At 46.0% G+C, this 24,194-nt stretch overlaps 1 protein-coding gene across 5 annotated transcripts in view; it reads right to left on the minus strand.

Moving 5' to 3' along the window:
• Nucleotides 1–24,194, minus strand: part of SCHIP1 (schwannomin interacting protein 1) — a 186,604-nt gene that overhangs the window by 144,767 nt on the left and 17,643 nt on the right. The window contains exons 1-2 of one of the 5 annotated variants that reach the window (XM_042235018.1): nucleotides 8,298–8,412; nucleotides 6,467–7,159 (exon numbers count right to left, since the gene is read on the minus strand). In XM_042235018.1, the coding sequence (XP_042090952.1) occupies nucleotides 6,467–7,159; nucleotides 8,298–8,351 (747 nt within the window). In that variant the 5' untranslated portion in view covers nucleotides 8,352–8,412. Of the gene's footprint in view, nucleotides 1–6,466; nucleotides 7,160–7,376; nucleotides 7,538–7,683; nucleotides 7,847–8,297; nucleotides 8,413–24,194 lie in introns of those variants that run through there. The other 4 variants (XM_027958909.3, XM_042235040.2, XM_027958917.3 and 1 more) reach the window with 4 other exon arrangements.

Below are 24,194 nucleotides of genomic sequence, written 5' to 3' on the forward strand. Positions count from 1 at the left end.
GTCAATTCTGCCTCAATAGAGTTGTTTGTTTGTTTGTTTTTAATAAAAAATCAAAAGGAGAAGTCAAAGGGAGAAAAAAGGAGTGACTTTCCAGAGGTAGAACAGGCTCAACATGAAGTATCACAAAGCCTGAAAAAATTTCACAGAAAGACCATTGAGAAAAAGGAGTGAAGTTGTACTCCATTTAGGAAGAGGAGTAGGTTGAGGCAGTGGGCACCCCAACTCCACCTGGGGTGATGGGGAGACAGAAGAATGATACTGTGACAAACTAAGGTCCTGGAGAAGCAGGAGAAAGGGAAAGCCGACCACTTGGCAATGTGTTCAGAAGAGGGAAACAGGAAGAGAAATTCAGGTTTCCCTAAGAGTTGTCCATACCAGTTCTCAAAGAGTAGGCAGGAAGACAATGGGCTTTCCCGGTGGCTCAGATGGTAAAGAATCTGCCTGCGATACGGGAAACCTGGGTTCAATCCCTGGGTTGGGAAGATCCCCTGGAGGAGGGTATGGCAACCCATTCCAGTGTTCTCACCTGGAGAATCCCCATGGACAGAGCCTGCTGGGCTACAATCCATAGGGTGACAAAAAATGGAACATGACTGAGTGATTAAGCTGGAGAAGTCAACAGCACCCCACTCCAGTACTCTTGCCTGGAAAATCCCATGGACGGAGGAGCCTGGTGGGCTGAAGTCCATGGGGTCGCTAAGAGTCGGATGCGACTGAGCGACTTCACTTTCACTTTTCACTTTCCTGCATTGGAGAAGGAAATGGCAACCCACTCCAGTGTTCTTGCCTGGAGAATCCCAGGGACGGGGGAGCCTGGTGGGCTGCCGTCTGTGGGATCGCACAGAGTCAGACACGACTGAAGTGCCTTAGCAGCAGCAGCAGAGCAATTAAGCACAGCAGAGCGATTAAGCATAGCACAGCACAGTGAACATATGGGGGCAGGACTCACATAACTTGGTGTTCTAGTTCTGGGTTGCGTGTGGCCCTTGAGTTTACCAAGAGCCTTTACACACCTGCAGGTGCAGGGCAGGACCATGAGAAACACAGGGACACAGGATGGGCGTGAGGTCTGGCCAACTGAAGGGGGGACTTCGGGGAATAGTTCTGGTTGTTGGATGGAACCTCACCCCCTACCCAGCCCCTCCATAATGCCAGGCATTCCTGGGGCCCAAGGGAGCTACTGGGGATAAGGCAGTGGAGTAAAGTGCCCTCAAGGCTCTGACATCAAGGTGAGGGGCTGGACATTGAGGAGGGGCTGGGCCATCTGAGGCCATGCAGGTTTGTGCTGGAATGGCTCAGAGAAGACAGCAGGAAGTCAGGTCACCAGAGGCTCCTTCAAGACTCCCCAGGCCCCTCCTGTTCTGACACCAAAGACAGTTCCCCGGGGTATCCACGTTCCTCCCCATCCACTGGCAGCAAAAGAGATTAGCTACTTGAAATGGTCACAAAGTTAAGGTGAGCCCTAGGTTTTTCATCCTACCCAAACACTATGTTTTTAAATTTGCCTCTAAATCTTCCCTAGATTAGAGACAGCTGATTGTCAACACATCTTTGCAGTCTCAGTCCTTCGTTTTGAGCCTGTCACCGTAGGTGAGAGGAAGAAAGGGGCATGAACAAGGGTGAGGAGGCTGTCACTGCTTTGATGGACAGAACTCAATATTATTCCATTGAAACCAAACCAACCAAAGCCCGTCTGTGAGAAGAGACTCATAAAGTCATGGGATTTTGATGATCTCCTAGTTTACTTGTCCTTAACACTGAGGAAACACAAGAGAGGACCTGCCATTAGGAAACCCTTTAAGTTATTTCAGAAAGGTAGAAGCTCTTTCCTTTTATTTCAATTAATTTTAAGCAAAACCCCACAACTGGAGAAAGGAAAAAACCCCAATCTAGCAATAGAAGAAAGAACAAAATCCCTTTCATGATTTTCTTACTGGGGTCTTCTGCAAATCACCTAACCTCTCTGGGGCTCAATTTTCTCAACAGTACAATAAGGGGACTGGTTTTTAGGTCTGGGGCATGTGAGTCTTATAAACACTTCATTCATTCAATATTCAAGAACTAACACAGATACTAGGTTACAGCAATAAAACAATGCAGGCTAGCCCACTGCATTCCAACTGGATTCTAAAAAGACCAAAAATGAAGAACTGAATACGATCATGTCAGGCAGTGACAAGCACTAAGAAAATACACAAGGAGTGCCTGGGTAGAGGGTAGAGTGCCTTACGCTGCACTTGGGAGGGGGCTTAGGGACAGCCTCTCCGAGGAAGTGAGTTGAGTACAGTCTGAGATGATGACAAGGAACCAGTCACTCAATTCCACACAGAGCTAACCGCACAGGCAAAAGTCGAGAGGTGGGAATAGCTTATTTAGGTCTCCTCACAGAGGAAAAAGAGGTGCCCTTCTTTTTCATTTTATACCCTTCCTCTCAGTACTATGTATTAACTCCGCTTAAATATATTTGCATACAGCCCTGTTTAAAAATGATTTATTTATTTATGGCTGTGCTGGGTCTCCGCTGCTGCGCGGGCTTTTCTCCAGCTGTGGAGAGCAGGGGCTACTCTCCAGCTGCGGTGCACAGGCCTCTCATTGCAGTGCGTGCATGCTAAGTTGCTTCAGTAGTGTCCCACTCTTTGCAACCCTGTGGACACAGCCCACCAGGCTCCTCTGTCCATGGGATTTTCCAGGCATGAATACTGGAATAGGTTACCATGCCCTCCTTCAGAGGATCTTCCAGACCCAGGGACTGAACTCTCATCTCTTACATCTCTTGCATTGGCAGGTAGGTTCTTTACCACTTGCTTCTCTTGTTGCAAAGCACAGGCTCTGGGGTACACGGACTTCAGCAGTTGCAGCACATGGGCTCAGTAACTGAGGTTCCCAGGCTCTAATGCACAGGCTCAGCAGTTACAGTGTTTGGGCTCAGTTGCTCCGGAGCATGTGGGATCCTCCTGGACCAGGGATTGAACCTGTGTTGAACCCGTGTCTCCTGCATTGGCAGGCAGATTCTTCACCAGAGCCACCAGGGAAACCTGCATACAACTTTTTATGTTATTTATTTTTTACTGAAGGATAATTGCTTTACAGAAGTTTGTTGTTTTCTATCAAATTCCACATCCACCTTTTAAGGAGGTGCCCATCACTTCATGGGAAATAGATGCGGGAACAGTGGAAACAGTGTCAGACTTTATTTTGGGGGGCTCCAAAATCACTGCAGATGGTGACTGCAGCCATGAAATTAAAAGACGCTTACTCCTTGGAAGAAAAGTTATGACCAACATAGATAGCATATTCAAAAGCAGAGACATTACTTTGCCAACAAAGGTCTGTCTAGTCAAGGCTATGGTTTTTCCAGTGGTCATGTATGGATGTGAGAGTTGGACTGTGAAGAAGGCTGAGTGCTGAAGAATTGATGCTTTTGAACTGTGGTGTTGGAGATGACTCTTGAGAGTCCCTTGGACTGCAAGGAGATCCAACCAGTCCATTCTGGAGGAGATCAACCCTGGGATTTCTTTGGAGGGAATGATGCTGAAGCTGAAATTCCAGTACTTTGGCCACCTCATGCGAAGAGTTGACTCATTAGAAAAGACTCTGATGCTGGGAGGGATTGGGGGCAGGAGGAGAAGGGGACAACAAAGGATGAGATGGCTGGATGGCATCACGGACTCGATGGACATGAGTCTGAGTGAACTCCGGGAGATGGTGATGGACAGGGAGGCCTGGCGTGCTGCAATTCATGGGGTCGCAAAGAGTCAGACACGACTGAGAGACTAAACTGAACTGAACTGAACTGAACTGAAAAAATAACACTCGATTTGAGCAGTTCCTTCAAGACAGACTTCTTCCACACCAACACCTTTGTGACTCTCAAGCTTCTGTCCCCAGGGTTATAAATTCTCACACTTATTCCAGGCAGAAGTAAACAGGATTTTAATCAGTGTTTTCCATACTTTTATGACAGTGACCCACAGAGCAAAAGAAATCTTACACTGTAACCCAGTGTCTACATACAACTAAAATAAAACTTCAAAAAAAATCAGTCACTGTAGTACATTCTATTTAATTTTATTTTTTAAAAATGTGATAAGGTGATTTCAGGCAGAACTTACAGCTTGATAATCCCTATTCTAACCCAACAATGGCTAGTAGTTTTGTTCAAATTTTTCCAAACTATAGAAAAATGCAATATTCAACAACCTCAAAGGCCATTTCCCCCTCCCATTTTTCCTGTACACGTACTTGCTTTAGAGCAATGGAACCCAAATTTCTGTGAAAGAAATGCCCAGAGGGGACATCTTCAGGAGGGTGAGGGAAGGAAGGAGGAGGAACCCACACAAGCAAACCGTTTACTAGGTGAGGAGACAAGACACCTCAGGTTTCAAAGATGGCCCAAGAAGGAAAGATTCAGTCTCCACAATAGCTAGAAAGGAGTGTGTGTGTGTGTGTGTTGGCAGAGGCAGGTCTGTTAGGTGAGCCATTAGATTTTAAGTTCCTAGAAGGAAGTCAATCTGTATCCCTACCTTGCTCACCATAATTCCAGGCCTCTGTGGACACATGTGTCACTGCAGCCCTGGGAATCAGACTTTGAATTTAGCACAGAAGTCAGGAAGAGTCCCTTGGACAGCAAGGAGATCAAACCAGTCAATCCTAAAGGAAATCAATCCTGAATATTCACTGGAAGGACTGATGCTGAAGCTGAAGCTCTAATACTTTGGCCATCTGATGCAAAGAGCTAACTCATTGGAAAAGATCCTGAGGCTGGGAATGATTGAGGGCAGAAGAAGGAGGTGACAGAGGATGAGATGGTTGGATGGCATCACCGACTCGATGCACATGAGTTTAAGCAAATTCCAGGAGATAGAGAAGGACAGGGAAACCTGGCATGCTGCAGTCCATGGGGTCCCAGAGTCAGACATAACCTAGTAACTGGCCAACAACAACACAGGTGCTCAAGAACATTCTGAATAATGGAGCTCATTGTCATCATTAAACCCTAACTTTGCATGCATAACCCAATGATTACATTTTCCTGGAATGTAAAAATGTCAGGCCATAGTAAAGGAAACTTATTTATCTCCAAGTCACTGTTTAAGTCCAGGGAGCTTAATCAGATATTTTTTCTCAGCACTAAGTGGGAGAAGGATGTTTTGAATTGCAATATACAAGAGCAAGTACTGGCCGTAATGGAAAGATTCCGAGTCTGCTAGTGGCCATGGTAAACAGCTGGGATTAAAACGAGTGTGTTAATTTAATAGGTACTTTCTCAAGGGACACTAACCAATAGGCTCTGTCAGCCAAGAGCTGTCTCTCATAGAAACCATGCCAATTTCTCTGTGAAACACAGTTACTGTCCTTACCCCTGAAGTCATAAGTGCATGCACCCAATTTCCAGTAGCCCTGGGGCAAGGAAGCCAAAAATTACACCTGCAAGCAAGCATTCTCCCACACTGCCACACAGCTGCCACACACAGAGAGACTCTCACTTAAACTGTGTACCCTTCAACCCCACGTACGATTGTCATTAATGATTTCAAATTACAACTGTTGCTTTCTCCCGAAACAGTGATAAATAGAGGAGCTACTCTCATAACGCTGTCCTTTTAAGTCATTTATCTGCTCTCCTCTCAGGGGCAAAAAGAGATGTCGAGACAAGTGTGAACCTGCCAGAGCTTCTTATAGATGCAGCCCCCCTTCCCTCCCTCTTTTCCACTCTAGTACCCTTTCCTCTCTGAGTTTCCTGAACTGAGGCACAAGCCTCTGGTAAGGAACTGCAAGTGGCTCCTTATCAAAACTAGGAGGGATTCACCGGACAGTGGGGTGAGTCAGCCAACAGAGGAAAGAACCACTCCCTTATCCTAGCAGGTCAACAATAAGTCGGGTTTCAGAAAGGAAAAAAGTCTGAGTAGGGCGGTCAGCCCATTCCAATTCCGGAGCATCCGCACACACGTCAAGAGGGAACAACGCGTGCTGCCTCACCGGAGGTGTGGGCAGGCGAATGCATGCTTCTGCGCAGGGACAGCCTATATATGGGCGAGACATCAGTGGCAGCGAAGGGAGACCCGCCACGCCTGACAAAACCACGAGTATTACGACTTGAAATATCACCCGCAGGGTACCGGCTTTGGTGCCAAAATCTCCCCGGATTTATTTTCAGGCAAGTGACTCACAGTCTCGTCTCCATAAGTAATTCCATTAAAATGAGTCGCCAGTTCCACTAACCCGACTTTCCGTTGCCCTCTGTCTGCCCCTCCCTCCTCTCCGCCCATCCTGCAAACCCAGACAGCTCAAAGACTGAGCAACCGTACCCCGGGGAAGCAGAAGACAGCCTCCCCGGCCCGGCCCCCACCCTCGCGGCTGAATGAATGGGGCCGGCGGCTGGCGCGAGCGCGGGGAGGGAGCGTGCGGGCCGTGCGCGGGGTGGGTACGTGTGTGCGCGCGTGAGCACGCACCCCGGCCAACTTACGGAGGTGGAGTTGGTCCTCGTCTGGCCTTGGTTCCGCACCTCCTGCTCCCGGAACTGCAACCCAGCCAGATGCTTCTCCAGCGCCTCCCAGTCCATAGGGGGAACCGGGGGCTCCTCGGGGACGCACGTCCCGCTGTCCGTGGGCTGAAGGCAGAGGCCCCCGGCCGCCGGGCCCCGGCCGCCGCGCCGGCCCCCTGCCGGCTGGGGCTTCTGGACCGCCCGGCGCGGGGCCCGGGAGCCGCTCGGCCGGCCGGCCACCACCACGTTGCCATTGTGCCTGAGGTCCTGGAGCTCGTGCGGGTGGAGGTTGCCGTTGGGCACCGGGGGCGGCATGGCGGTGGTGGCGCTCCTGCCCCCGCCGCTGCGGGTCCCGGCGCTCACGTCCCCCGGCTCCCGGGCCGGACAGCGGTCATCCCTGTACCCTCGCTCGTGGCGCCCGTCCTCCTCTTCCTTCTCCTCTCCGTCCTCCTCCGGCGCCCACTCATCAATCACCTTCTTCTGGTAGACCGGGAAGGGCTCCTCATAGTCTTCCAGGGCAGACACCAAGTCCAGGCTGCCCCCCGGCGACGACGAGGATTTGCACTCGGAGCAAGGGGTCACTTTGGTGGAGTTGGACTGCGAACTGGCGCGGCTGCTGTTGCTGCTGCTGCTGCCGGCGTCACTGCCTAGATCCATCCCATCCTCTCGGTAATCCTGGGGGGAGGAGGCAGAGAGAGTGAGCCGCTGACCGAGCCTGCTCCGGCTGGCCGCCCGCCGCCCGCCGCGAACGCCCCGGCCCAGTAGTGCCCCGCGCCCGTCAGGCTGGAGGTGCGCCCCCGAGAAGGCGTCGGGGTGGGAGCCGGCACGGCTTGAGGCTTCCCTCATTGCATCCTTTCCCCTGCGACGAGCGGATTTCCTCCGGACTACTGACCCTCAAATCAGCAAAGGGGGTGCCCAGGCGCTGGTGCGCAGACTTTTCATAACAGGGGCCCCTAGTCGCGCGTGGACTTTTTTAACCATTTTGTGCCGGGTGCGCCCCCGCACCCCGCTCCAGGGATTCTCCGACAACCAGACACTTTCCCAGAGAATTCTAATTCCCTGGGGGCGGGCACCAAGAAGAGGGTGGGCGGCTACTAAATTCGCACCTCGCGCTAGGCGCGGAGACCACCCCCTACCCGGCCCCGCCCCGCCCCCGCCGGCGGCCGGGAGGCCGGCTCCGCTAGAGAGCTGAGCTTTACTTTCTAAGGAACCGCAGGCAGCTCGGAGGTCTCACTCCCGCCTCCGCGCCCCTTGAGCCAGCCCCGCCTCTGCTCGCGGGAAGGCTCCGGGTGGGGGGCCCTCTCGGCTCCCACTGGGCAGGGTGGCTCCCGCCGCCCCCGAAGGTGTGCGGGGCCGGGGCGCGGCGGCCGTGGCTGCAGGCGCCGCCGCCGCCCTGGGGGAAGGAGGACGCGCCCTGCCGGCGCGGAGCGGGTCCCGCCACCGAGCATGCCCAGAGGCTGCCGGGCGCGGCGGAGTCCGCTCTCCCGGCTTTCTCGGCCGCAGGCTGGGGCGGGAGGCCGGGAGGGGACGAGGTTGGAGGGGCCGGGAAAAGGCCCAAGGGAAGGGGACTCGGGGGCCAAAGGGACGCAGACATGGCCACTTAGCAGGGCCGGCTCCCTGGGGAGAGTGGTGAATTTTAACCCCCCCAAACACACTCATATTTCCTGCGCGCGCCTCAAGCCCTCTCTGCGGGGTTCACTACCCCGCCTAAACCTCCCGGCACCCCAAAGCGCAGGCCCCTGCCTCCGAAACCCACGCGGAAGTCCCCGGGTGACCCCTTGCAGGACCTCCCTCCCCCTACACGCGCACATACACGAGCCCATGTGGGAGCCCGAGTGACGTGTGCTCCGTGGTCATGCACCATCATTTCCCTTCCACCTTCCTCCTCGCCGCTTCCTCTCCCTGCGCCGCCCAGCTCCTGTCGCCTGGCTCCAGCCTCCCCTTCCAAGTTCAGGCTGTGGGTGGAACCTGTTGCTTTAGCACGCGTTTTCTTTCCCTTCCTGGCTGCTCTCTGAGAATGACCTATGAGACGTGTGTGTATGAGGAACAGAGGAGTGCAGATGGGACTAGTGTCTGGCATGGAGGTGGGGAATCTGTTCTAAAGGTCTGGGCATGCCTCCGAAGTCCGCCTTGGCCACCTCCAACCTAGGAGGCATTAAAGGAGGGGAAGAGGTGGGTGTCAGGTCACATGCCGCGTGGCTTGGCTTCCTTCAGGTTTTCGGAAAACCGAGTCAAAGAAACGTCTGCTGGGTTTTTCAAAACACTGCAACGGCGTTAGTTTGTTAGCTCATCCTCTTTAGGAACAAGGTTCTATGAAATGAAAGAACTGACACTTGGGAAAAGGAGTTGGGTCACAGAGCATCTTTTAAGGATTGCGAGTTTCCTGTGAAGAAACTGTTAGCCAACTCTGGGGAAGAAGGAAATGCCCTCTTTTCTGATTATGAAAAACAGTACTTGGAACTTAAGTGTTCTTCCACAGGCAAAAAAACAAAAAATGATACACGAGGTGATGGGTGTAACTAGGTGTAGGGGTGGGGGGCCCCATATATATAGGGTCCCATATATATATATATATAATTTATAGATATGAAATCACCATGGTGGACACTTAAAACATCTAATAATTTTATATGTCAATTGTACTTCAATAAAGCGGGAAAAATTTTTTTTAAGAAAATGAAGAACAAGAAAAAAAATCAGTGCTTAATTTTACTACAGATTGGGGAAAACCAGTTTCCTTGAACTTCCAGATTTGGGCCTGTTACTAATTATTCCCTGTGAATTCTAGTCTGGACCAAGCCACTACCCTGGCTTGGCACCCTCCAGATTGAGAAAAGGGGGAATGCTTGGAATTCTTTAGTAGGGAGTGGCTGCCACCCTGACATTTCTTCCAAGTTCTAAATGGGAGAGACCCTTTGTTTAAGTGATTTCTGTGCAATGAGACTCTTTTCCTCTCTTAGGTGGGCTTGAGCCAGGGAAGATAAGCTAATCTTTTTACTTGTCTGGAAGCAGCTATCTTATTTATGAATAACAGGAAAGGGGCCTTCTGGTCTGTCCCGTTTACAGCTCTTCTGTAAAATAGGACGGAATATAACTTAAAATGTCTTTTATGGTAACGTCTGTAAACAGCCTGCCTTCTGCTCCAAATATGGTTTGATTTTGAGGTTGCTGTGGAGCCCTGGGTCAGTGGGCTGCCCCCTGCGGAATAGAGGTAGCCCTGTGAGTGTCCAGAGATAGGAGCAGGACACACTGTGTGCTGAAAACTAGGGAGCTACTTTTCAAGTCACCATGTGAAGGCTTAGGTCAGAAAAAGCTCGTGCTCTGTGGCAGGACACAGGTAGACAGACACATGTTGATCAACTGGGGTGATAAGAGAGAGCTGTGGTCTCCGTCCAATTTTCAAGCATCAGGACCTCCTCAGCCAGCCCTCCAGACTCCCTCCTGGGTTCAGGCTCAGCCCCCTGCTGCCCAGATGGTCTGTGTTCAGGGAATGCAAAATGACGCCTTAGCAAAACATTTGGCAAGATAGATCCCTGCCAAAAATGCACGGCATTTCAAAGCCAAATAGAAACATCTTTGAATTATCTGTCCTTTAAAATTATTTTCTGACCAGATATTCTGGATCAGATGGGAAAGTACCATCCCTTTTTTTTTCTCTTTTCTCTTCATACAAGGTGCCTAGCTCGCCCAGTTTGCATTTTGCTTCCAGCTTTCCATCTCCTGCCAAGAGCCGTCCCACTTTGGAATGTGAAACCCTGCCAACTGCTAGGCCCGGCAATAGTCTACAGATATGTCCAATGTGATGAAGAAATGACTTGCAAAATGATGGAAAGGCCCTGTCTTCCCGTTTACAGGAACAGTTCCTCAAGTCAGGGGCTTGGGGCTTACAGACTTAGATTTGTCCCCTGCAGCCTCTGTAAATTAGTTGTCAGACATGTGAGTCAGGTGGGTGTCATCCCAGACCAACGCTTTCAGCCCCATCAATCACCAGGGTTCTGTCCCCTCTCAGTGCCCACTGCTCCCACCCTAGTCTAGACCACTGTGTCCTGAAATTACTAAACACTCTCCCTACCAAATCTGCCCATTCTGTACAAGCAGCCAGAGTGCTTTTCTAAAATGCAAATCTGAGAGATATTCCTGGTGGCGCAGTGGTTATGAATCTGCCTTCCAATGCAAGGGACTCAGGTTTGATACCTGCTCAGGGGAACTAAGATCATACGTGCCATGGGGCAACTAAGCCCATGTGCCACAACGAAGATGCCACCACCACCTCCACCCCCCCCCCCCCCCCCCCCCCCCCCCCCCCACCCCCACACACACACCGTGCAAATCTGAACAGCTCTCTCCTGGCTTCATTAACCAGGGCTCCTTACTGCTCTTAAAGGAACTGCTTCCTGTCCAACCTCCCCCAACTTCTTTTGGTTAATTTCTACTCATCCTTTAAGTCTCAGCTTCAACGTCACTTCCTCCTGGACAGTTTCTCTGATTCTGTGTGCTTATCGGAAGGGGATCATATGACTTTACCATGTTCCCATGATACTTCACTTATCACATAAGCTATACCCAAGTTGCTGTTTAATTGCTGATCTTTATTAGACTAAAAAAATCCATGTTAGATCAAGGCCCAGGCCATACATACATATAAAAATATTAAAAAGTTTCCTCAAACTCTTATTTTGTAAAATCCTATCCTAATCCATTTAAAACAAAATGTGGTCACATTTCACCATTGACTTTACAACCTCAAATGGATCAGAGTTTGGGTGTGAAAAAAAGACTCTAAATTCTATAAAGGGAGAGGCTATTTCTATCTTGTTCCTGGTAATTGGAATGGAATAGGAACTTGATTGATATTTGCTGCTGGAATTATTAATAGTTACATTTAATCCTCAAAAGCCCTATTAAAAAAATACAACACCTAGTATCTCCATCTATAGGTAAGGAAGCTGAAGACAGTTAGGTTAAGCAAATAATGCCAAAAGCTAGAAAGCTGGGTGGCAGAGCCAGATATTGATTCCAGGTAGCTGGGCTTCAGAATCCTTACCCTTAGTCACAGAGCTAAGAGCTCAGCATCCCCTGGTCCAGATACATATAGATGAATTGACTAAGCAAAACTGATTCCTTATAGCCACCTCAGTGAGTTCTCTGTCTCCTGACCTGCAGAGGCTCTTTGCACAGTGTTTATGTCTATACAGAGAACAAGGCAGCTGGCAAGAGCAGCTGTTCCCCTCTGCACGTACGTGCTCCAGTCAACATCCTCAATTGTCAACAAGTTCAGCAGTAATCAGCAAGTCGGAGAATTTCATTGTCTAAAAGGAAGAGTCTAGACATCACAGAAAATGAATTTCACATTATTATAAACTCCTTTAAGAAGGCAGCCACCTGAGATTGAGGTCTTCATTTTGACATGGATAGGAAACTGGAATAATACTTATAGGGTCTGGATGAGATCACCTTCCTTAGAGATCAGTGCTATTTATAGGATTCTAATCTGTAAAGGCAACATTTGCGAAAAGACACAACTGAAATATTTAAATCATAAGGAGTAAGAATAGATGGGGGAAAGATTTATTTGCAAAATTTCCAAACTAATTCTGAAGTTATCAGCCCTAATGCTGAACCTTCTCTAAGTTGTGGCATTTAGAGTAATAAAGATGTGGCTAGCAAAGGGGTTTGTATTTTATCTTTATTACATGAATTACATGCAAGTCACATGCAGTACACAGATGCTCTCTTGTTTGATCACCTGAGTGTGACTGTATGGGAATATTTAACGGCACTGTGGGGTGGAGTGTCCTGAGTATAGAACATCTGGGCTTTCTTTCCTGCAGTGTCTCTAACCACTTTTGTGACCTCAGCTTCCTCATGAAGAAGGTGGACTGCCTGCTCCCAGTGTTAAGCAAATAGTACGAATTAACTGACTGAATGATTAAGGGAATGCACTAAAAGGCTTCTTCTAGCTTAAGAACCTTTTAGAAATGTCTTGCCTCATTTTATCACTTTCCTACTTGGGAAATACAAAGTTGGTTCCTCCAGCAGTTCAAAACCAAAGTCTATCTCCCTTAGGTAGGTTGAATACATGATGTGTCTCTTTTATTTCTGTAGGGCAAATGAGTTGATTTAACTTATTAGTCTGTGATGAAGCTATTTTGGAGATGGTTCCTATACACACCTAAAATAATTTTTTTTCTTCCATTTATAGAGCTATGCTTTAATGAAAAAAATGCAACTTAAAAAAATTATCTGAAATATTTTGATTTTATAGCAAACCATGAGATTGCATTTATTTCCTGTGCTTTCCTCAGTAAAAATGAAATAGCAAAATCTAGGCAAAACTCAGCTCATCAAAGATAGCTCCAATGACCTATTTTCTAAACCTGAAACCAGGACACTTGGTTTGACAAATACTACAGCACTCACAGAAACTAGGTGAATGCGTGTTTGAGATGAGGATTACCCTGAAAAATCTGTAGGCATCGGTGAAGAAAGCAAGCCTAACTGTAGCAAAGGGACAGCATCTTTATCAGAGAAAACTGACATGGAATGTGTCAGTCAGGACCTCAGCATATGGCCACACAGACTTGCCCTGAACAGTGCCAGGAGGATTGTGAACCCCACCTCAGGTGCCTACCAGGAGGGGCCATTTGGTTCCCTTCGAATAGATGACAATATCAATGATGCCCTCTGGAGTTGTTCAGTACACAATAGTACACATAGGCTCTGTTGGAAATTCCACTGGTAGGAAATTTCTTCTCTGTTGACACGATTAAAAGAGGAAGGCTGCTGTTCTTTTCCTAATCAAGGCATACCACAGACTGGATGGCACGAACGCAAATTCAACTTGTCGAAACCCTCCAGCCTTTCTTTCCCCAGACGTTTTCTGTCATCAGATTGTACTTTCCATAAGTTCCTAGCACTTGTTGAAAATGCAAGTCTGTCAGCAACTCTGAATTTCTTTTTTTGAGCTTTATTGATGGGTATTCGTACGTGCTAAGTTGCTTCAATCATGTCCAATTCTTTGTGGACTCTATAGACTGCAGCCTGCTAGGCTCCTCTGTCCACGGGATTCTCTAGGCAAGAATACTGGAGTTGGTTGCCATGCCCTACTCTAGGGGATCTTCCTGACCCAGGATAGAACCCACGGCTCTAAATCTCCTGCCACCTGGGAAGTCCACTGAAGAGTATACATTACATAAAAGGATGTTTAGGAAAAGCTGGGAAATTTTGTAGACACACTGCCTGAGCTGAGGAAAGCATTACAAGTGATGGGCACTGAAGCCCACTTGCCCATCACTTGATGAAGTGCTGAGAAAGTGTATACCTTAAGCTTCCCTGGTGGCTCAGTGGTAAAGAATCTGCCTGCCAAAGCAGAAGACATGGCTTCTATTCCTGGTCTGGGAATAGATCCTACATGCCACAGAGCAAGGAAGCCCATGTGCCGCAACTATTGAGCCTATGCTCTGGAGCCCGGGAACCTCAACTACTGAGCCCACGTGCTGCAGCAGCTGAAGCCTGCACGCCCTAGAGTCTGTGCTCTGCAACAAGAGAAGCCACCACAATGAGAAGCCCACATACCGCAACTAGAGAGTAGCCCCCAATCGCCACAACTAGAGAAATCCCCCACGTGGCAATAGAGACTCAGCACAGCCAAATATACATATATATATATATATGTGGAAGTGAAAACTTCTGGCCACTTCTTGACATAACATTGGAAGCATTCTAAAATTCGAAAGTGGCAGCTGGCACTGTCAGTGTAACGTGAGCAAGAGGAGTGCATTGGGAAGTGGAGGGAGGTGGTGAGGTGGGACAGGAGAGAACTCTTCCAAGAGACCTGACTCTGCCTCTGTCTATGCCCAACTCTACAGTTAGGAGCAGGGTGGTCCCTGCAGCTCTTTGGGCCACTGGCCTCATCATGAAAGGAGAACTGTATGAAATCATCAGATGCCTCCAAGGGTCAGGCAGGTGAGGCAGATGAGTGAGGATGGCAGCAGGGGCAACAGGAAGTCACAGGTTGAGCCGCTGAATCACTGAACAGCACAGGGCCATCTGAATTAAAATTCAGGACAAAAAGCAGGTTTATCCTCAGTTTGGGTAAGGAATCCACCTGCAATTCAGGAGACCTGGGTTCGATCCCTGGGTTGGGAAGATCCCCTGGAGGAAGGCATGGCAACCCACTCCAGTATGCTTGCTTGAAGAATCCCCATGGACAGAGGAGCCTGGCCAGTCGCAGTCCATGGGGTCACAAAGAGTCGGACATGACTGAACAACTAAGCAAAGTATACATCCTCGGTTTATCCCTGGATCACCACTTGGACCTCTGCTCTGAGACCTACATCCCGAGAATTCTAAGTCCATATGAAATGAGTTAAAGAGGCCATACATCTTAGCTTGTACAGGACAGTCCTGCTTTATACCTGCTGTCTTCGCTTAATTATTACTGGCACCCTTCCTTACTTTCAATAGTGCCCAAGTTTCCATGATAAATTACATGATCATCCCAGTTAAGGGGGAATCGTCAATGACTAAATGTAAACTTTGTGGAGCAGTATTTCTCAGATCTGTCCAGACCTTCAAGTGAAGTTAAGCAGGTTGGGTGGCACTGTTCTATAGGTTATTAATCTAAATAAATTTACAAAATAGTGCAACAAAAATGGTTCAGTAAAAGCATTATGACATGAATTTTAAAATCATAGAAAATATATGCTGCTGCTGCTGCTGCTAAGTCACTTCAGTCATGTTTGACTCTGTGCAACCCCATAGATGGCAGCCCACTAGGCTCCTCTGTCCCTGGGATTCTCCAGGCAAGAATACTGGAGTGGGTTGCCATTTCCTTTTCCAAGGCATGAAAGTGAAAAGTGAAAGTGAAGTCGCTCAGTCGTATCTGAACCTCAGTGACCCCATGGATTGCAGCCTACCAAGCTCCTCCGTCCATGGGATTTTCCAGGCAAGAGTACTGGAGTGGGTTGCCATTGCCTTCTCCGGAAAATATATGAGAGGCTACCAATTTGTGAAAAGTGTTCAGCTTCACTAGTAATCAAAGAAAGGCAATTTCAATCATAATGAGGTAAAATTTTGCCTGTAAAAATGTTTAAAAATTATTTAGAATGACAGTCAGTGTCAGGATGGGTGTGATAGAAGGAATACTCATATATGGTTAGTGGGGTTATAAATCGGCTGAGATATTATATGACAATATCTTTTAAATGTCTCTACAATATTTATACTCCATGATCTGTTAATCAACAAATGTTTATTGAGCATCCATTACATGCCAGGCACTGAGAGATAGAGAGCTAAAAGAAATAAATACTAATTGCCCTAAAATGGAATTTCACTGTCACAGAGAAAAAGACAATACAGAAGGGAAAAAATGTAACAATTTGGATTATAGTTTGTAATAAGTGCCATTCTAAAGGAGATCAGTCCTGGGTATTCTTTGGAAGGAATGATGCTAAAGCTGAAACTCCAGTACTTTGGCCACCTCATGTGAAGACTTGACTCATTGGAAAAGACTCTGATGCTGGGAGGGATTGGGGGCAGGAGGAGAAGGGGACGACGGAGGATGAGATGGCTGGATGGCATCACTGACTCGATGGATGTGAGCTTGAGTGAACCCCGGGAGTTGGTGATGGACAGGGAGGCCTGGTGTGCTGTGATTCACGCGGTTGCAAAGAGTCGGACAAAACTGAGCGACTGAACTGAACTGAATAAGTGCCCCCAGAGTCCCTAGCTATGACACCGAGAGCACATGGGGGTCGTGGGTGTGTTGGAGGAGGGTCAGGAAACAGGTTGGTCAGCTGAAGAGGGAGAGAAGAATCTAATAGGCAGAGGGAGCATCTTGGACAAGGTTTTGAGGTTGAAAGAAGCTTAACACAATTAAGTAACTGAAAGGAAACCACTGGTTGGAGCCAGAGAGTTCAGGGAAAGTGGCAAGAGGAAGTGGAAAGGTGAGGAAAGGTTGCCATGAAGATCTTCATCCTAACAGCTACATAGGGGTTATAAAAACAGGCTTTTTTTGGCACTTTCTCCATGGTGAAGGATTGCATGGGGACAGGATAGAGCAGGACAAGAGTAGATACAGAGAGACTGATTAGGAAACAAATTTAGCAGTCCAGGAAAGAGATGGATGTGGCTCAGGTGAGAGCTGGGGAGATAGGGTGAAATAGAAATACTGAACATATATTTCCATGATCGAATCAACTGGATCTGGTGACTGAATAGATGGAGGTAGTGAGGGAGAGACGTCACTAACAGTTTCCAGGTTGTTATCACGGGGAATTTAGTGCAAAGGTGATGTCTCTTAACTGAAACGGGCAGTTAGGAGGAGGGAGTTTGGGCAGGGGAGCAGAAAGAAGGGAAACATTGACTCCTTTTTGGACATTTTCTGTTTGAGATGGTATAAGACATACAAATGGAGATCACAAGAAGGTGTTTGGCTATGCAGGACTGGAGCTTAGAAGGATGATCTGGGGCTGGTGATGTAAATACGGGAGTTGTGGCTTATAGATGTGAAAGTTTGATATACGTGACATTGGAGACAAACAGAGAGAGAGTGAGAAGAGACCAGTCTCTAGCCCTGGGAACTCCATCATTTATAGATCTTACGGTAAGAAGAATGGGGTTTATAAGGAAGACAAGGAAGAGAATGGGGGGGGAGACAATAGTTACTCTTTAAAAAATGTAGCCTAAGGACACAGAAATGAGGATCTGCATTTACGAATAAAGATGCTCATTGTGGCAAATACAATAGTGAAAAATTAGCTTCAACCTAAATGTCAGAAAATTGGAAGATGTTTAAATAAATTGTGACACATTCATTCTGTGGAATAAATGCAGTCAAGTAAGATGCTGTTGAAAACTGTAACATTAAATGAATAAAGGAGGGTATACTATTATACACACAATGTGATCCACATTTTAAAAAATTAAATGGATATATACCTAGAAAAAGATGTAGCCAAATGTTAATGGTGGTTAACTCTGGAAGGCAAAATTACAGGTGACTTTTTAACATTTGTATCTATTTGTATTTTTCAATTTCTTTACAATCATCACGGAATAGGTTGTATCATTTTTTCAAACTAGAAAACAAATTATGCATATTTATTTTATTTAAAATGAATTATTCTAAATTTTTTAAAGAATCCCATTTAAATGATTGATCCAATGAGACAGAATTTATTTATATAAATTCTGTGATGAATCTTCATATAAAATAATTTTATAGTTTTATAAATTGCTTATTTAATTAAATAATAAGCAAATAAAAATAAATTTAACTAATTAATAAATAATGAGTAAATAAACTCCAGGGGACAGTGAGGGATGGAAGGCCTAGGGTGCTGCCATCCATGGAGTTGTAAAGAGTCGTACATGACTTAGTGACTGAACAACAACAAAATGGCTTATTAATATAAAATTTTTGAATATAAGATTTTCTTTCAAAATACAGGTTGAATCAGCACACTTCTGAAAAAAAAAGTTTGAGACCATAATGAATGGAAGCAGGGGCTGGCAAACTTTCCCGGTAGATGGCTGAGTAGTAACTGTTTTTGACTTTGTGACTCATACAGTCATACTGAATGTTACTTTTTTTTTTTTTTTCTAAGCAACCCTCTAAAAATGTAAAAACTCCTAGTTTTCCGGCCATACACAACCAGGTTGCAGGCTTGATCTGGCCTGTGGACCATAGTTTAATGACCTCTGGAGTGAAGGATGAATATGATAAGAACAACACATAACGGACTTCTTGGGTGGTCCAGTGGTTAGGAACTGCCTGCTAATGTGCAGGACACAGGTTTGATTCCTGGTCCTCCATTAAAAACTAACATAATATTGGGATTGAATGTTCAATTGTTAAAATCCTAGAACCAGTTGGGATCTATTTTCAACAGGAAGCAGAATAAACAGAAAAGATCCAAAAGTGTGTCTAGTGTGTGTGCGCCCAGTCGTGTCTGACTCTTTCAACCCCGTGGACTGTCTGTGGGATTCTCCAGGCAAGAAAACTGGAGTGGGTTGCCATTTCCTTCTCCAGGGGATCTTCCCGACCCAGGGATTGAACCTACATCTCTTGCATCTCCTGCACTGGCAGGCAGATTCTTTACCACTGGAGTCACCTGGAACAAACTTTAAAAAGAAAGTCTTTATCTTTTTTTAATGGAAAACTGAACCTATACAAATACATCACAACGTTGGTAGTTTTACCTAGAAAGTAAAAGCTAAAGAAAAATTTCTTATGAAATGGATCTTTTCATCATTCTATAATCCTAAGTTTTGGTGCCATGAGGGGAGTGTTGCTGTTGTATCCAGGAATCTATTCATTTGTTCAAGTCATAAACCTGGGAGCCATCCTTGTCCCTCCCATTTGTGCTTCACCTCCAGTCACCAAATGATGGAGCTTCCCTGGTAGATCAGCTGGTAAAGAATCCATCTGCAATGCAGGAGATCCTGGGTTGATTCCTAGATCCTGGATTGATTTCTAGAATCTGCAACATATTTATTCTAAGGTTATATTATTTGAGCTTCTCTGGTGGCTCAGATGGTAAAGAATCTGCCTGCAGTGCAGCAGGAGACCTGTGTTCAGTCCCTGGGTTGGGAAGATCCCCCGGAGGAAGGCAGGGCAACCCACTCCAGTATTCTTGCCTGGAGAACCCCCATGGACAGAGGAGCCTGGCTGGCTACAGTCCATGGAGTTGCAAAGAGTCAAACACAACTGAGCAACTAAGCATAGCACAGAGTGCTGTTAATGCTCCAAGCAGATCCGTGTTCCTGGCCCCTACACCCACCCCCCAGCTGCTGGGAATATTGGCTTATGAAGGCTCACAGCTATCCTCTATGGTGCAATTTATCCCTCTGCCTTCATCAGGCCAGATAGACCATCTGATCCACATGCTACTTGGCATTTCTCCTGCCCCATCCTGCTCCTCTCACTTTCTTACAGGTTTATCCCTTGATAAACCACTTGATACGAAGAACTGACTCATTGGAAAAGATCCTGATGCTGGGAAAGATTGAAGGCAGGAGAAGAAGGGGACGACAGAGGATGAGATGGTTGGATGGCATCACCGCCTCGATGGACATGAGTTTGAGCAAGCTCTGGGAGTTAGTGATGGACAGGGAGGCCTGGCGTGCTGCAGTCCATGGGATTACAGAGTCAGACACAACTGAGTGACTGAACTGAACTGATCTGAAATCACCTGCATGCAAATTCTTGTCTCAGACTCTGTTTCTAGGGAACCTGACCTAAGACGTCAAGATCCCATGATTCTGCTTCTTAATATATTTGGCTTTCTGACCACTACGTGTGCTTGGAGAAAGGAGACAGGACTGGGTTATTCTTATAATTTTATTCTAATCCAGGAATACATTTCAAAATTTACTGTATGACATCAATAACTTTTATGAATACCAGGAAATAGTTCTTATAAAATATGTAGTAATGATCCGGTAAACAAAAACACCCATAAGGACAGACAAAGAGCATAGGAGAGATTTAGCTTTTGATTGAATTTGATAGAATTATTGCTCGTATTATTTGTACTAGTGAGTGGAAGTAGCTCACTCCAATATTATCAGTTTTGCTAATTGTTATTGATTATATTTTAAAAACTGTACTAATAATCAATAGTCTATAAATAATCTTTTATTATAAGGCTTTTCCACTTTATTATACTGTAATAGTTTCCTTGGTCCTTAATATGATGTGATTATTTGCTGACTTGGAAGAATACCTTTATTAGAATATGCATATGTGTTCAATTTATCTTCTCAATTACACCTACATTAAAACCTTCCAAATCAAGTTTGCAAAAACAGACAAACAACAGAGCCTATATGGCTTGTGATCTCCTGCACTATTGCATCTGGTTAATGATGACAATAACCTTCAAGAATAAGCAATCAAAGGGTTCTGTGTGTGGCTCCCAGGGAAATGCACACTGCAGTCCAAGGGCTGGATCCAGAGTAAGGTGAGAGCTGGAAGCATGAGGAACACAAACCCCCTGCAACATCCAGGGAGATGGTATACGAAAGCACAGAGTTTCACCAATAGAAAGTTAACCGTTTTTCATTCTTTCCTTTAAAGTGATTTTACTTTTCTTATTCTGGAAGAAGGAAATCAGCTGCTTCTCTACTTTCTCAATGAAATACATTTTGCTTCAGGTTATTCATAGTTACTCTCAACTGACAAATCTATTATGAAGAACGAAATCGACCATTCTTTCGTTTGATAATCACTGAAACTGAGTGTTTAGTGCTCAGGTAGCCATTAGCTCAGTTGGTAAAGAATCTCCCTGCAATGCAGGAGACCCCGGTTTGATTCCTGGGTCGGGAAGATCCCCTGAAGAAGGGATAGGCTATCCACTCCAATATTCTTGGGCTTCCCTTGTGGCTCAGCTGGTAAAGAATCCGCCCGCAATGCGGGAGACCTGGCTCAATCCCTAGGTTGGAAAGATCCCTGGAGAAGGGAAAGGCTACCCACTCCAGTATTCCGACCTGGAGAATCCCATGTACAGTCCATGGAGTCACAAAGAGTCGACAGCAACTGAGTCACTTTCGCTTTCACTTTTCAGCCACTATCAGTGAATAAATTGCTCATCAACAGAGACTCAAATGCTCTTTTCCCCTCCTCACTTATTTCTTGGGTTCAAAAGAAAACAAAAGAGAAACCTCTGAGTATGCTGTTATTTAAATAGAGGCAAGTCCAGATTGCTCCTGGGATTCCCAGATGGTATAGAATCTGCCCGCAGTGCAGGAGACCCAGGTTTAATCCCTGGGTCAGGAAGATCCCTTGGAGAAGGGAATGGCTACTCACGCCAGTATTCTTGCCTGGAGAATTCCATAGACAGAAGAGCCTGGTAGGCTACAGTCCATGTTGTTGCAAAGATTCAGACACAAGTGAGAAACTAACACACAAACACACCAGGTTATTCCAATGCCTATAATGAGTCTATTTCCTGGGAAGTTCTTTTCACTCTCATCAAATAATTCAATGAATGATAATCACGTTCCTCAACCTGAGCATGGGCATCTCAGACTCCTGAGCATGGGCATCTCAGGACTCCTCTCCCCACTCAGTGGAAGAGTCAGGCTCTTCCCTCATGTGGATCTGGGCACAGGGCTGGAGGGTGGCTGGGTTGGTCTGATCTGGCAGGGGTGGACAAGGGACAGAATCTGGGTCTAGACTCTTGTCCAAGGCACAGTCACTTGGCCACCACCTCCAGGATTTTATACCACCTCTGGCTTCCCAGTGAGTCAGCAGGTAAAGAATCCTCCTGCAATGCAGGAGACGCAAGTGATGAAGGTTCAATCCCTGGACTGGGAAAATCCCCTGAAAGAGGGAATGGCAACCTGCTCCAGCATTCTTGCCTGAAAAGTCCCATGGACAGAGGAGCCTGGCGGGCTACAGTCCATGGAGTTGCAAAGAATAAAACAAGACAGCATGCACACATACCACCTCTACTCCAACTTATAGAATATTTTATGCTAAATCAATTGTTCAATTACATTCATTGAAAGGAGAAACTTTATATTACTATGATAAATGGAGTATAAGTATTACGTGCTGAAATAGAAGTATACACATATGACATTTTATCAACTTAAAAATAATTTTAACACCTCTGAAATTGAGATGTATCTTAGAATTAATGGCATCTTACAATTATAATTGGCAACATCATATTTTAGTAGCACATAAAATAATGATGTGTTTTACTTATCAGTGATATATTACATTTGATGAAATATAGTAAATTCTATAAAAACAATGTTATTGAACTTTTAAAAATGAAAAGTAAAAGTGACAAATGAAAAACAGAATAAATCAAACTGACTTATAAAATGTGTGGCCGGGGATTTCCCTGGTGGTCCAGTGGCTAAAACTCTGCACTTTCAATGCAGGGGGCCCAAGGTTCCATCCATGATCAGAGAACTAGACCCCACATGCCACAACTAAGAGTTTGCATGCCACTACTAAAGATCCCTGCATGCCACAACAACAACTGAAGATCTCAGGTGCTGCAACTAAAACCCAGCGCAGCTAAAAAGCAAATAAATAAAAGGTATGGTTGAATATAAGTTTCTTGTTGGTTATAATGGAACTTTTGGGTCAAAATAACTAGAAATCCTAACTGGATTTCTAGTTAGGATTTCAGACAAAGATAATGATCCACATCAATGAGACAAACCTGTTAGCTTCCATATTAACCCACTAAAAATGTGAACTTGAATTGGGACATGGCTATGTGCATGCTAAGTTGCGTCAGTAGTGTCTGCTTCTTTGCAACCTTATGGACTGTAGCCTGCCAGGTTTCTCCATCCATGGGATTCTCCAGGCAAGAATACTGGAGTGGGTTGCCATGCTCTTCTCCAGGGGATCTTCCTGAGCCAGGGATTGAACCTGGGTCTCTTATGTCTCCTGCATTGGCAGGTGGATTCTTTACCACTAGCACCACCTAGGAAGACCAAGGATGTGTTAAAACAGCTCAAAAATATTCAACTATTTTATCTGTTATATTTAAGTTTACATATACATACTCAGCAACTTAAGGAAGTGATATTTCAACATATCACTTAATAAAACACAGAGGTACCTGTAAAATTCAGCATGTGGGAGACCTTCCCTCTTGGTGTAAGCCATGGTTGTCTATGCTTCTAATGGGCACGGCCGAGGGTTCCATTATTGAGGGCTTGGAACACTTATGATTATGCCTGAGCACCGCACCCCTGATTTATGAGGTCTAGGTAAGCTTGAGTCCCGTGACAGCACTACATTTGTTTCATCCTAAGCAATATTCTCCGAAATTACAGGTTTTATGTGCTCATTCCCTTCTGCCAAATATATATGAATGTAAATACAAGACTGTCAAAAGACATTTGTCTGAGTATCACCTAAAAATTACTGTGTATCACACTTTGGGCAACACTCATCTTGATGGAACACCAAGTAGAAAGGACTCAGTGGAGACAGGGACAGTTGGGTTACAGCTAGAACCAGGTGGGTCAGGTGGGGTGAAGAAGGCAATTAGGAGGCAAAAAGCCTGCAGGAGCTGTCCAGGACCTAGACCTCTGGAGAAGGCCCTGGAGTAGGGAGGTGCTACCTTCAGAAGACAACAGCATTCATTTTTCTATTTCTCTGTTCATTCATTGAAATATCTACCATGTACCAGGCACTGTGCTGGGTTCTGGAAAGAAATTGTTGAAAGAGGTCAAATAGCTCACAGCGTAGAAAGGAAATGAACAGCAGTGATTACAGTTGGGTTTCAAAGTATTAGGGTGGGTGTAGACAAAGAGTACAGTGGAAAAAAGTATTGGAAAGGGGCATTTAACTCAATGTGGACTGCCCAGGGAAGTCTTCCAGAAGGAGTGGTGCTTGAATTGAGTCTTGAGGTGTAAGTGAAAGTTGCTGAAATCCTCCAGATGCCAAATGACAGAAGGATACCCCCATCTCAGACAACAGCGGGGTCAAAGTTTAGCAGGTTGTTAAGAAAGCATGATCTGTCACCCACAAATGAGATATGTTAATATAACTGGAAAAGAGAAAGTGAATATCAGAGGATGGTAGAGGAAGAAGCTGGAAATGGTAGGAAATTACAAGCTGGATGTGAAGGATACTGAACTTGACCTTGAAGATCACAGACAGACCTGAGGGATTTTAAGCCAGAAATGGTTGGATTATATGTGTGTTTTATGTGTTGACTGATGCTGA

The sequence above is a fragment of the Ovis aries genome, chromosome 1, assembly GCF_016772045.2.
Source record: "Ovis aries strain OAR_USU_Benz2616 breed Rambouillet chromosome 1, ARS-UI_Ramb_v3.0, whole genome shotgun sequence".
NCBI lineage: Eukaryota > Metazoa > Chordata > Mammalia > Artiodactyla > Bovidae > Ovis > Ovis aries.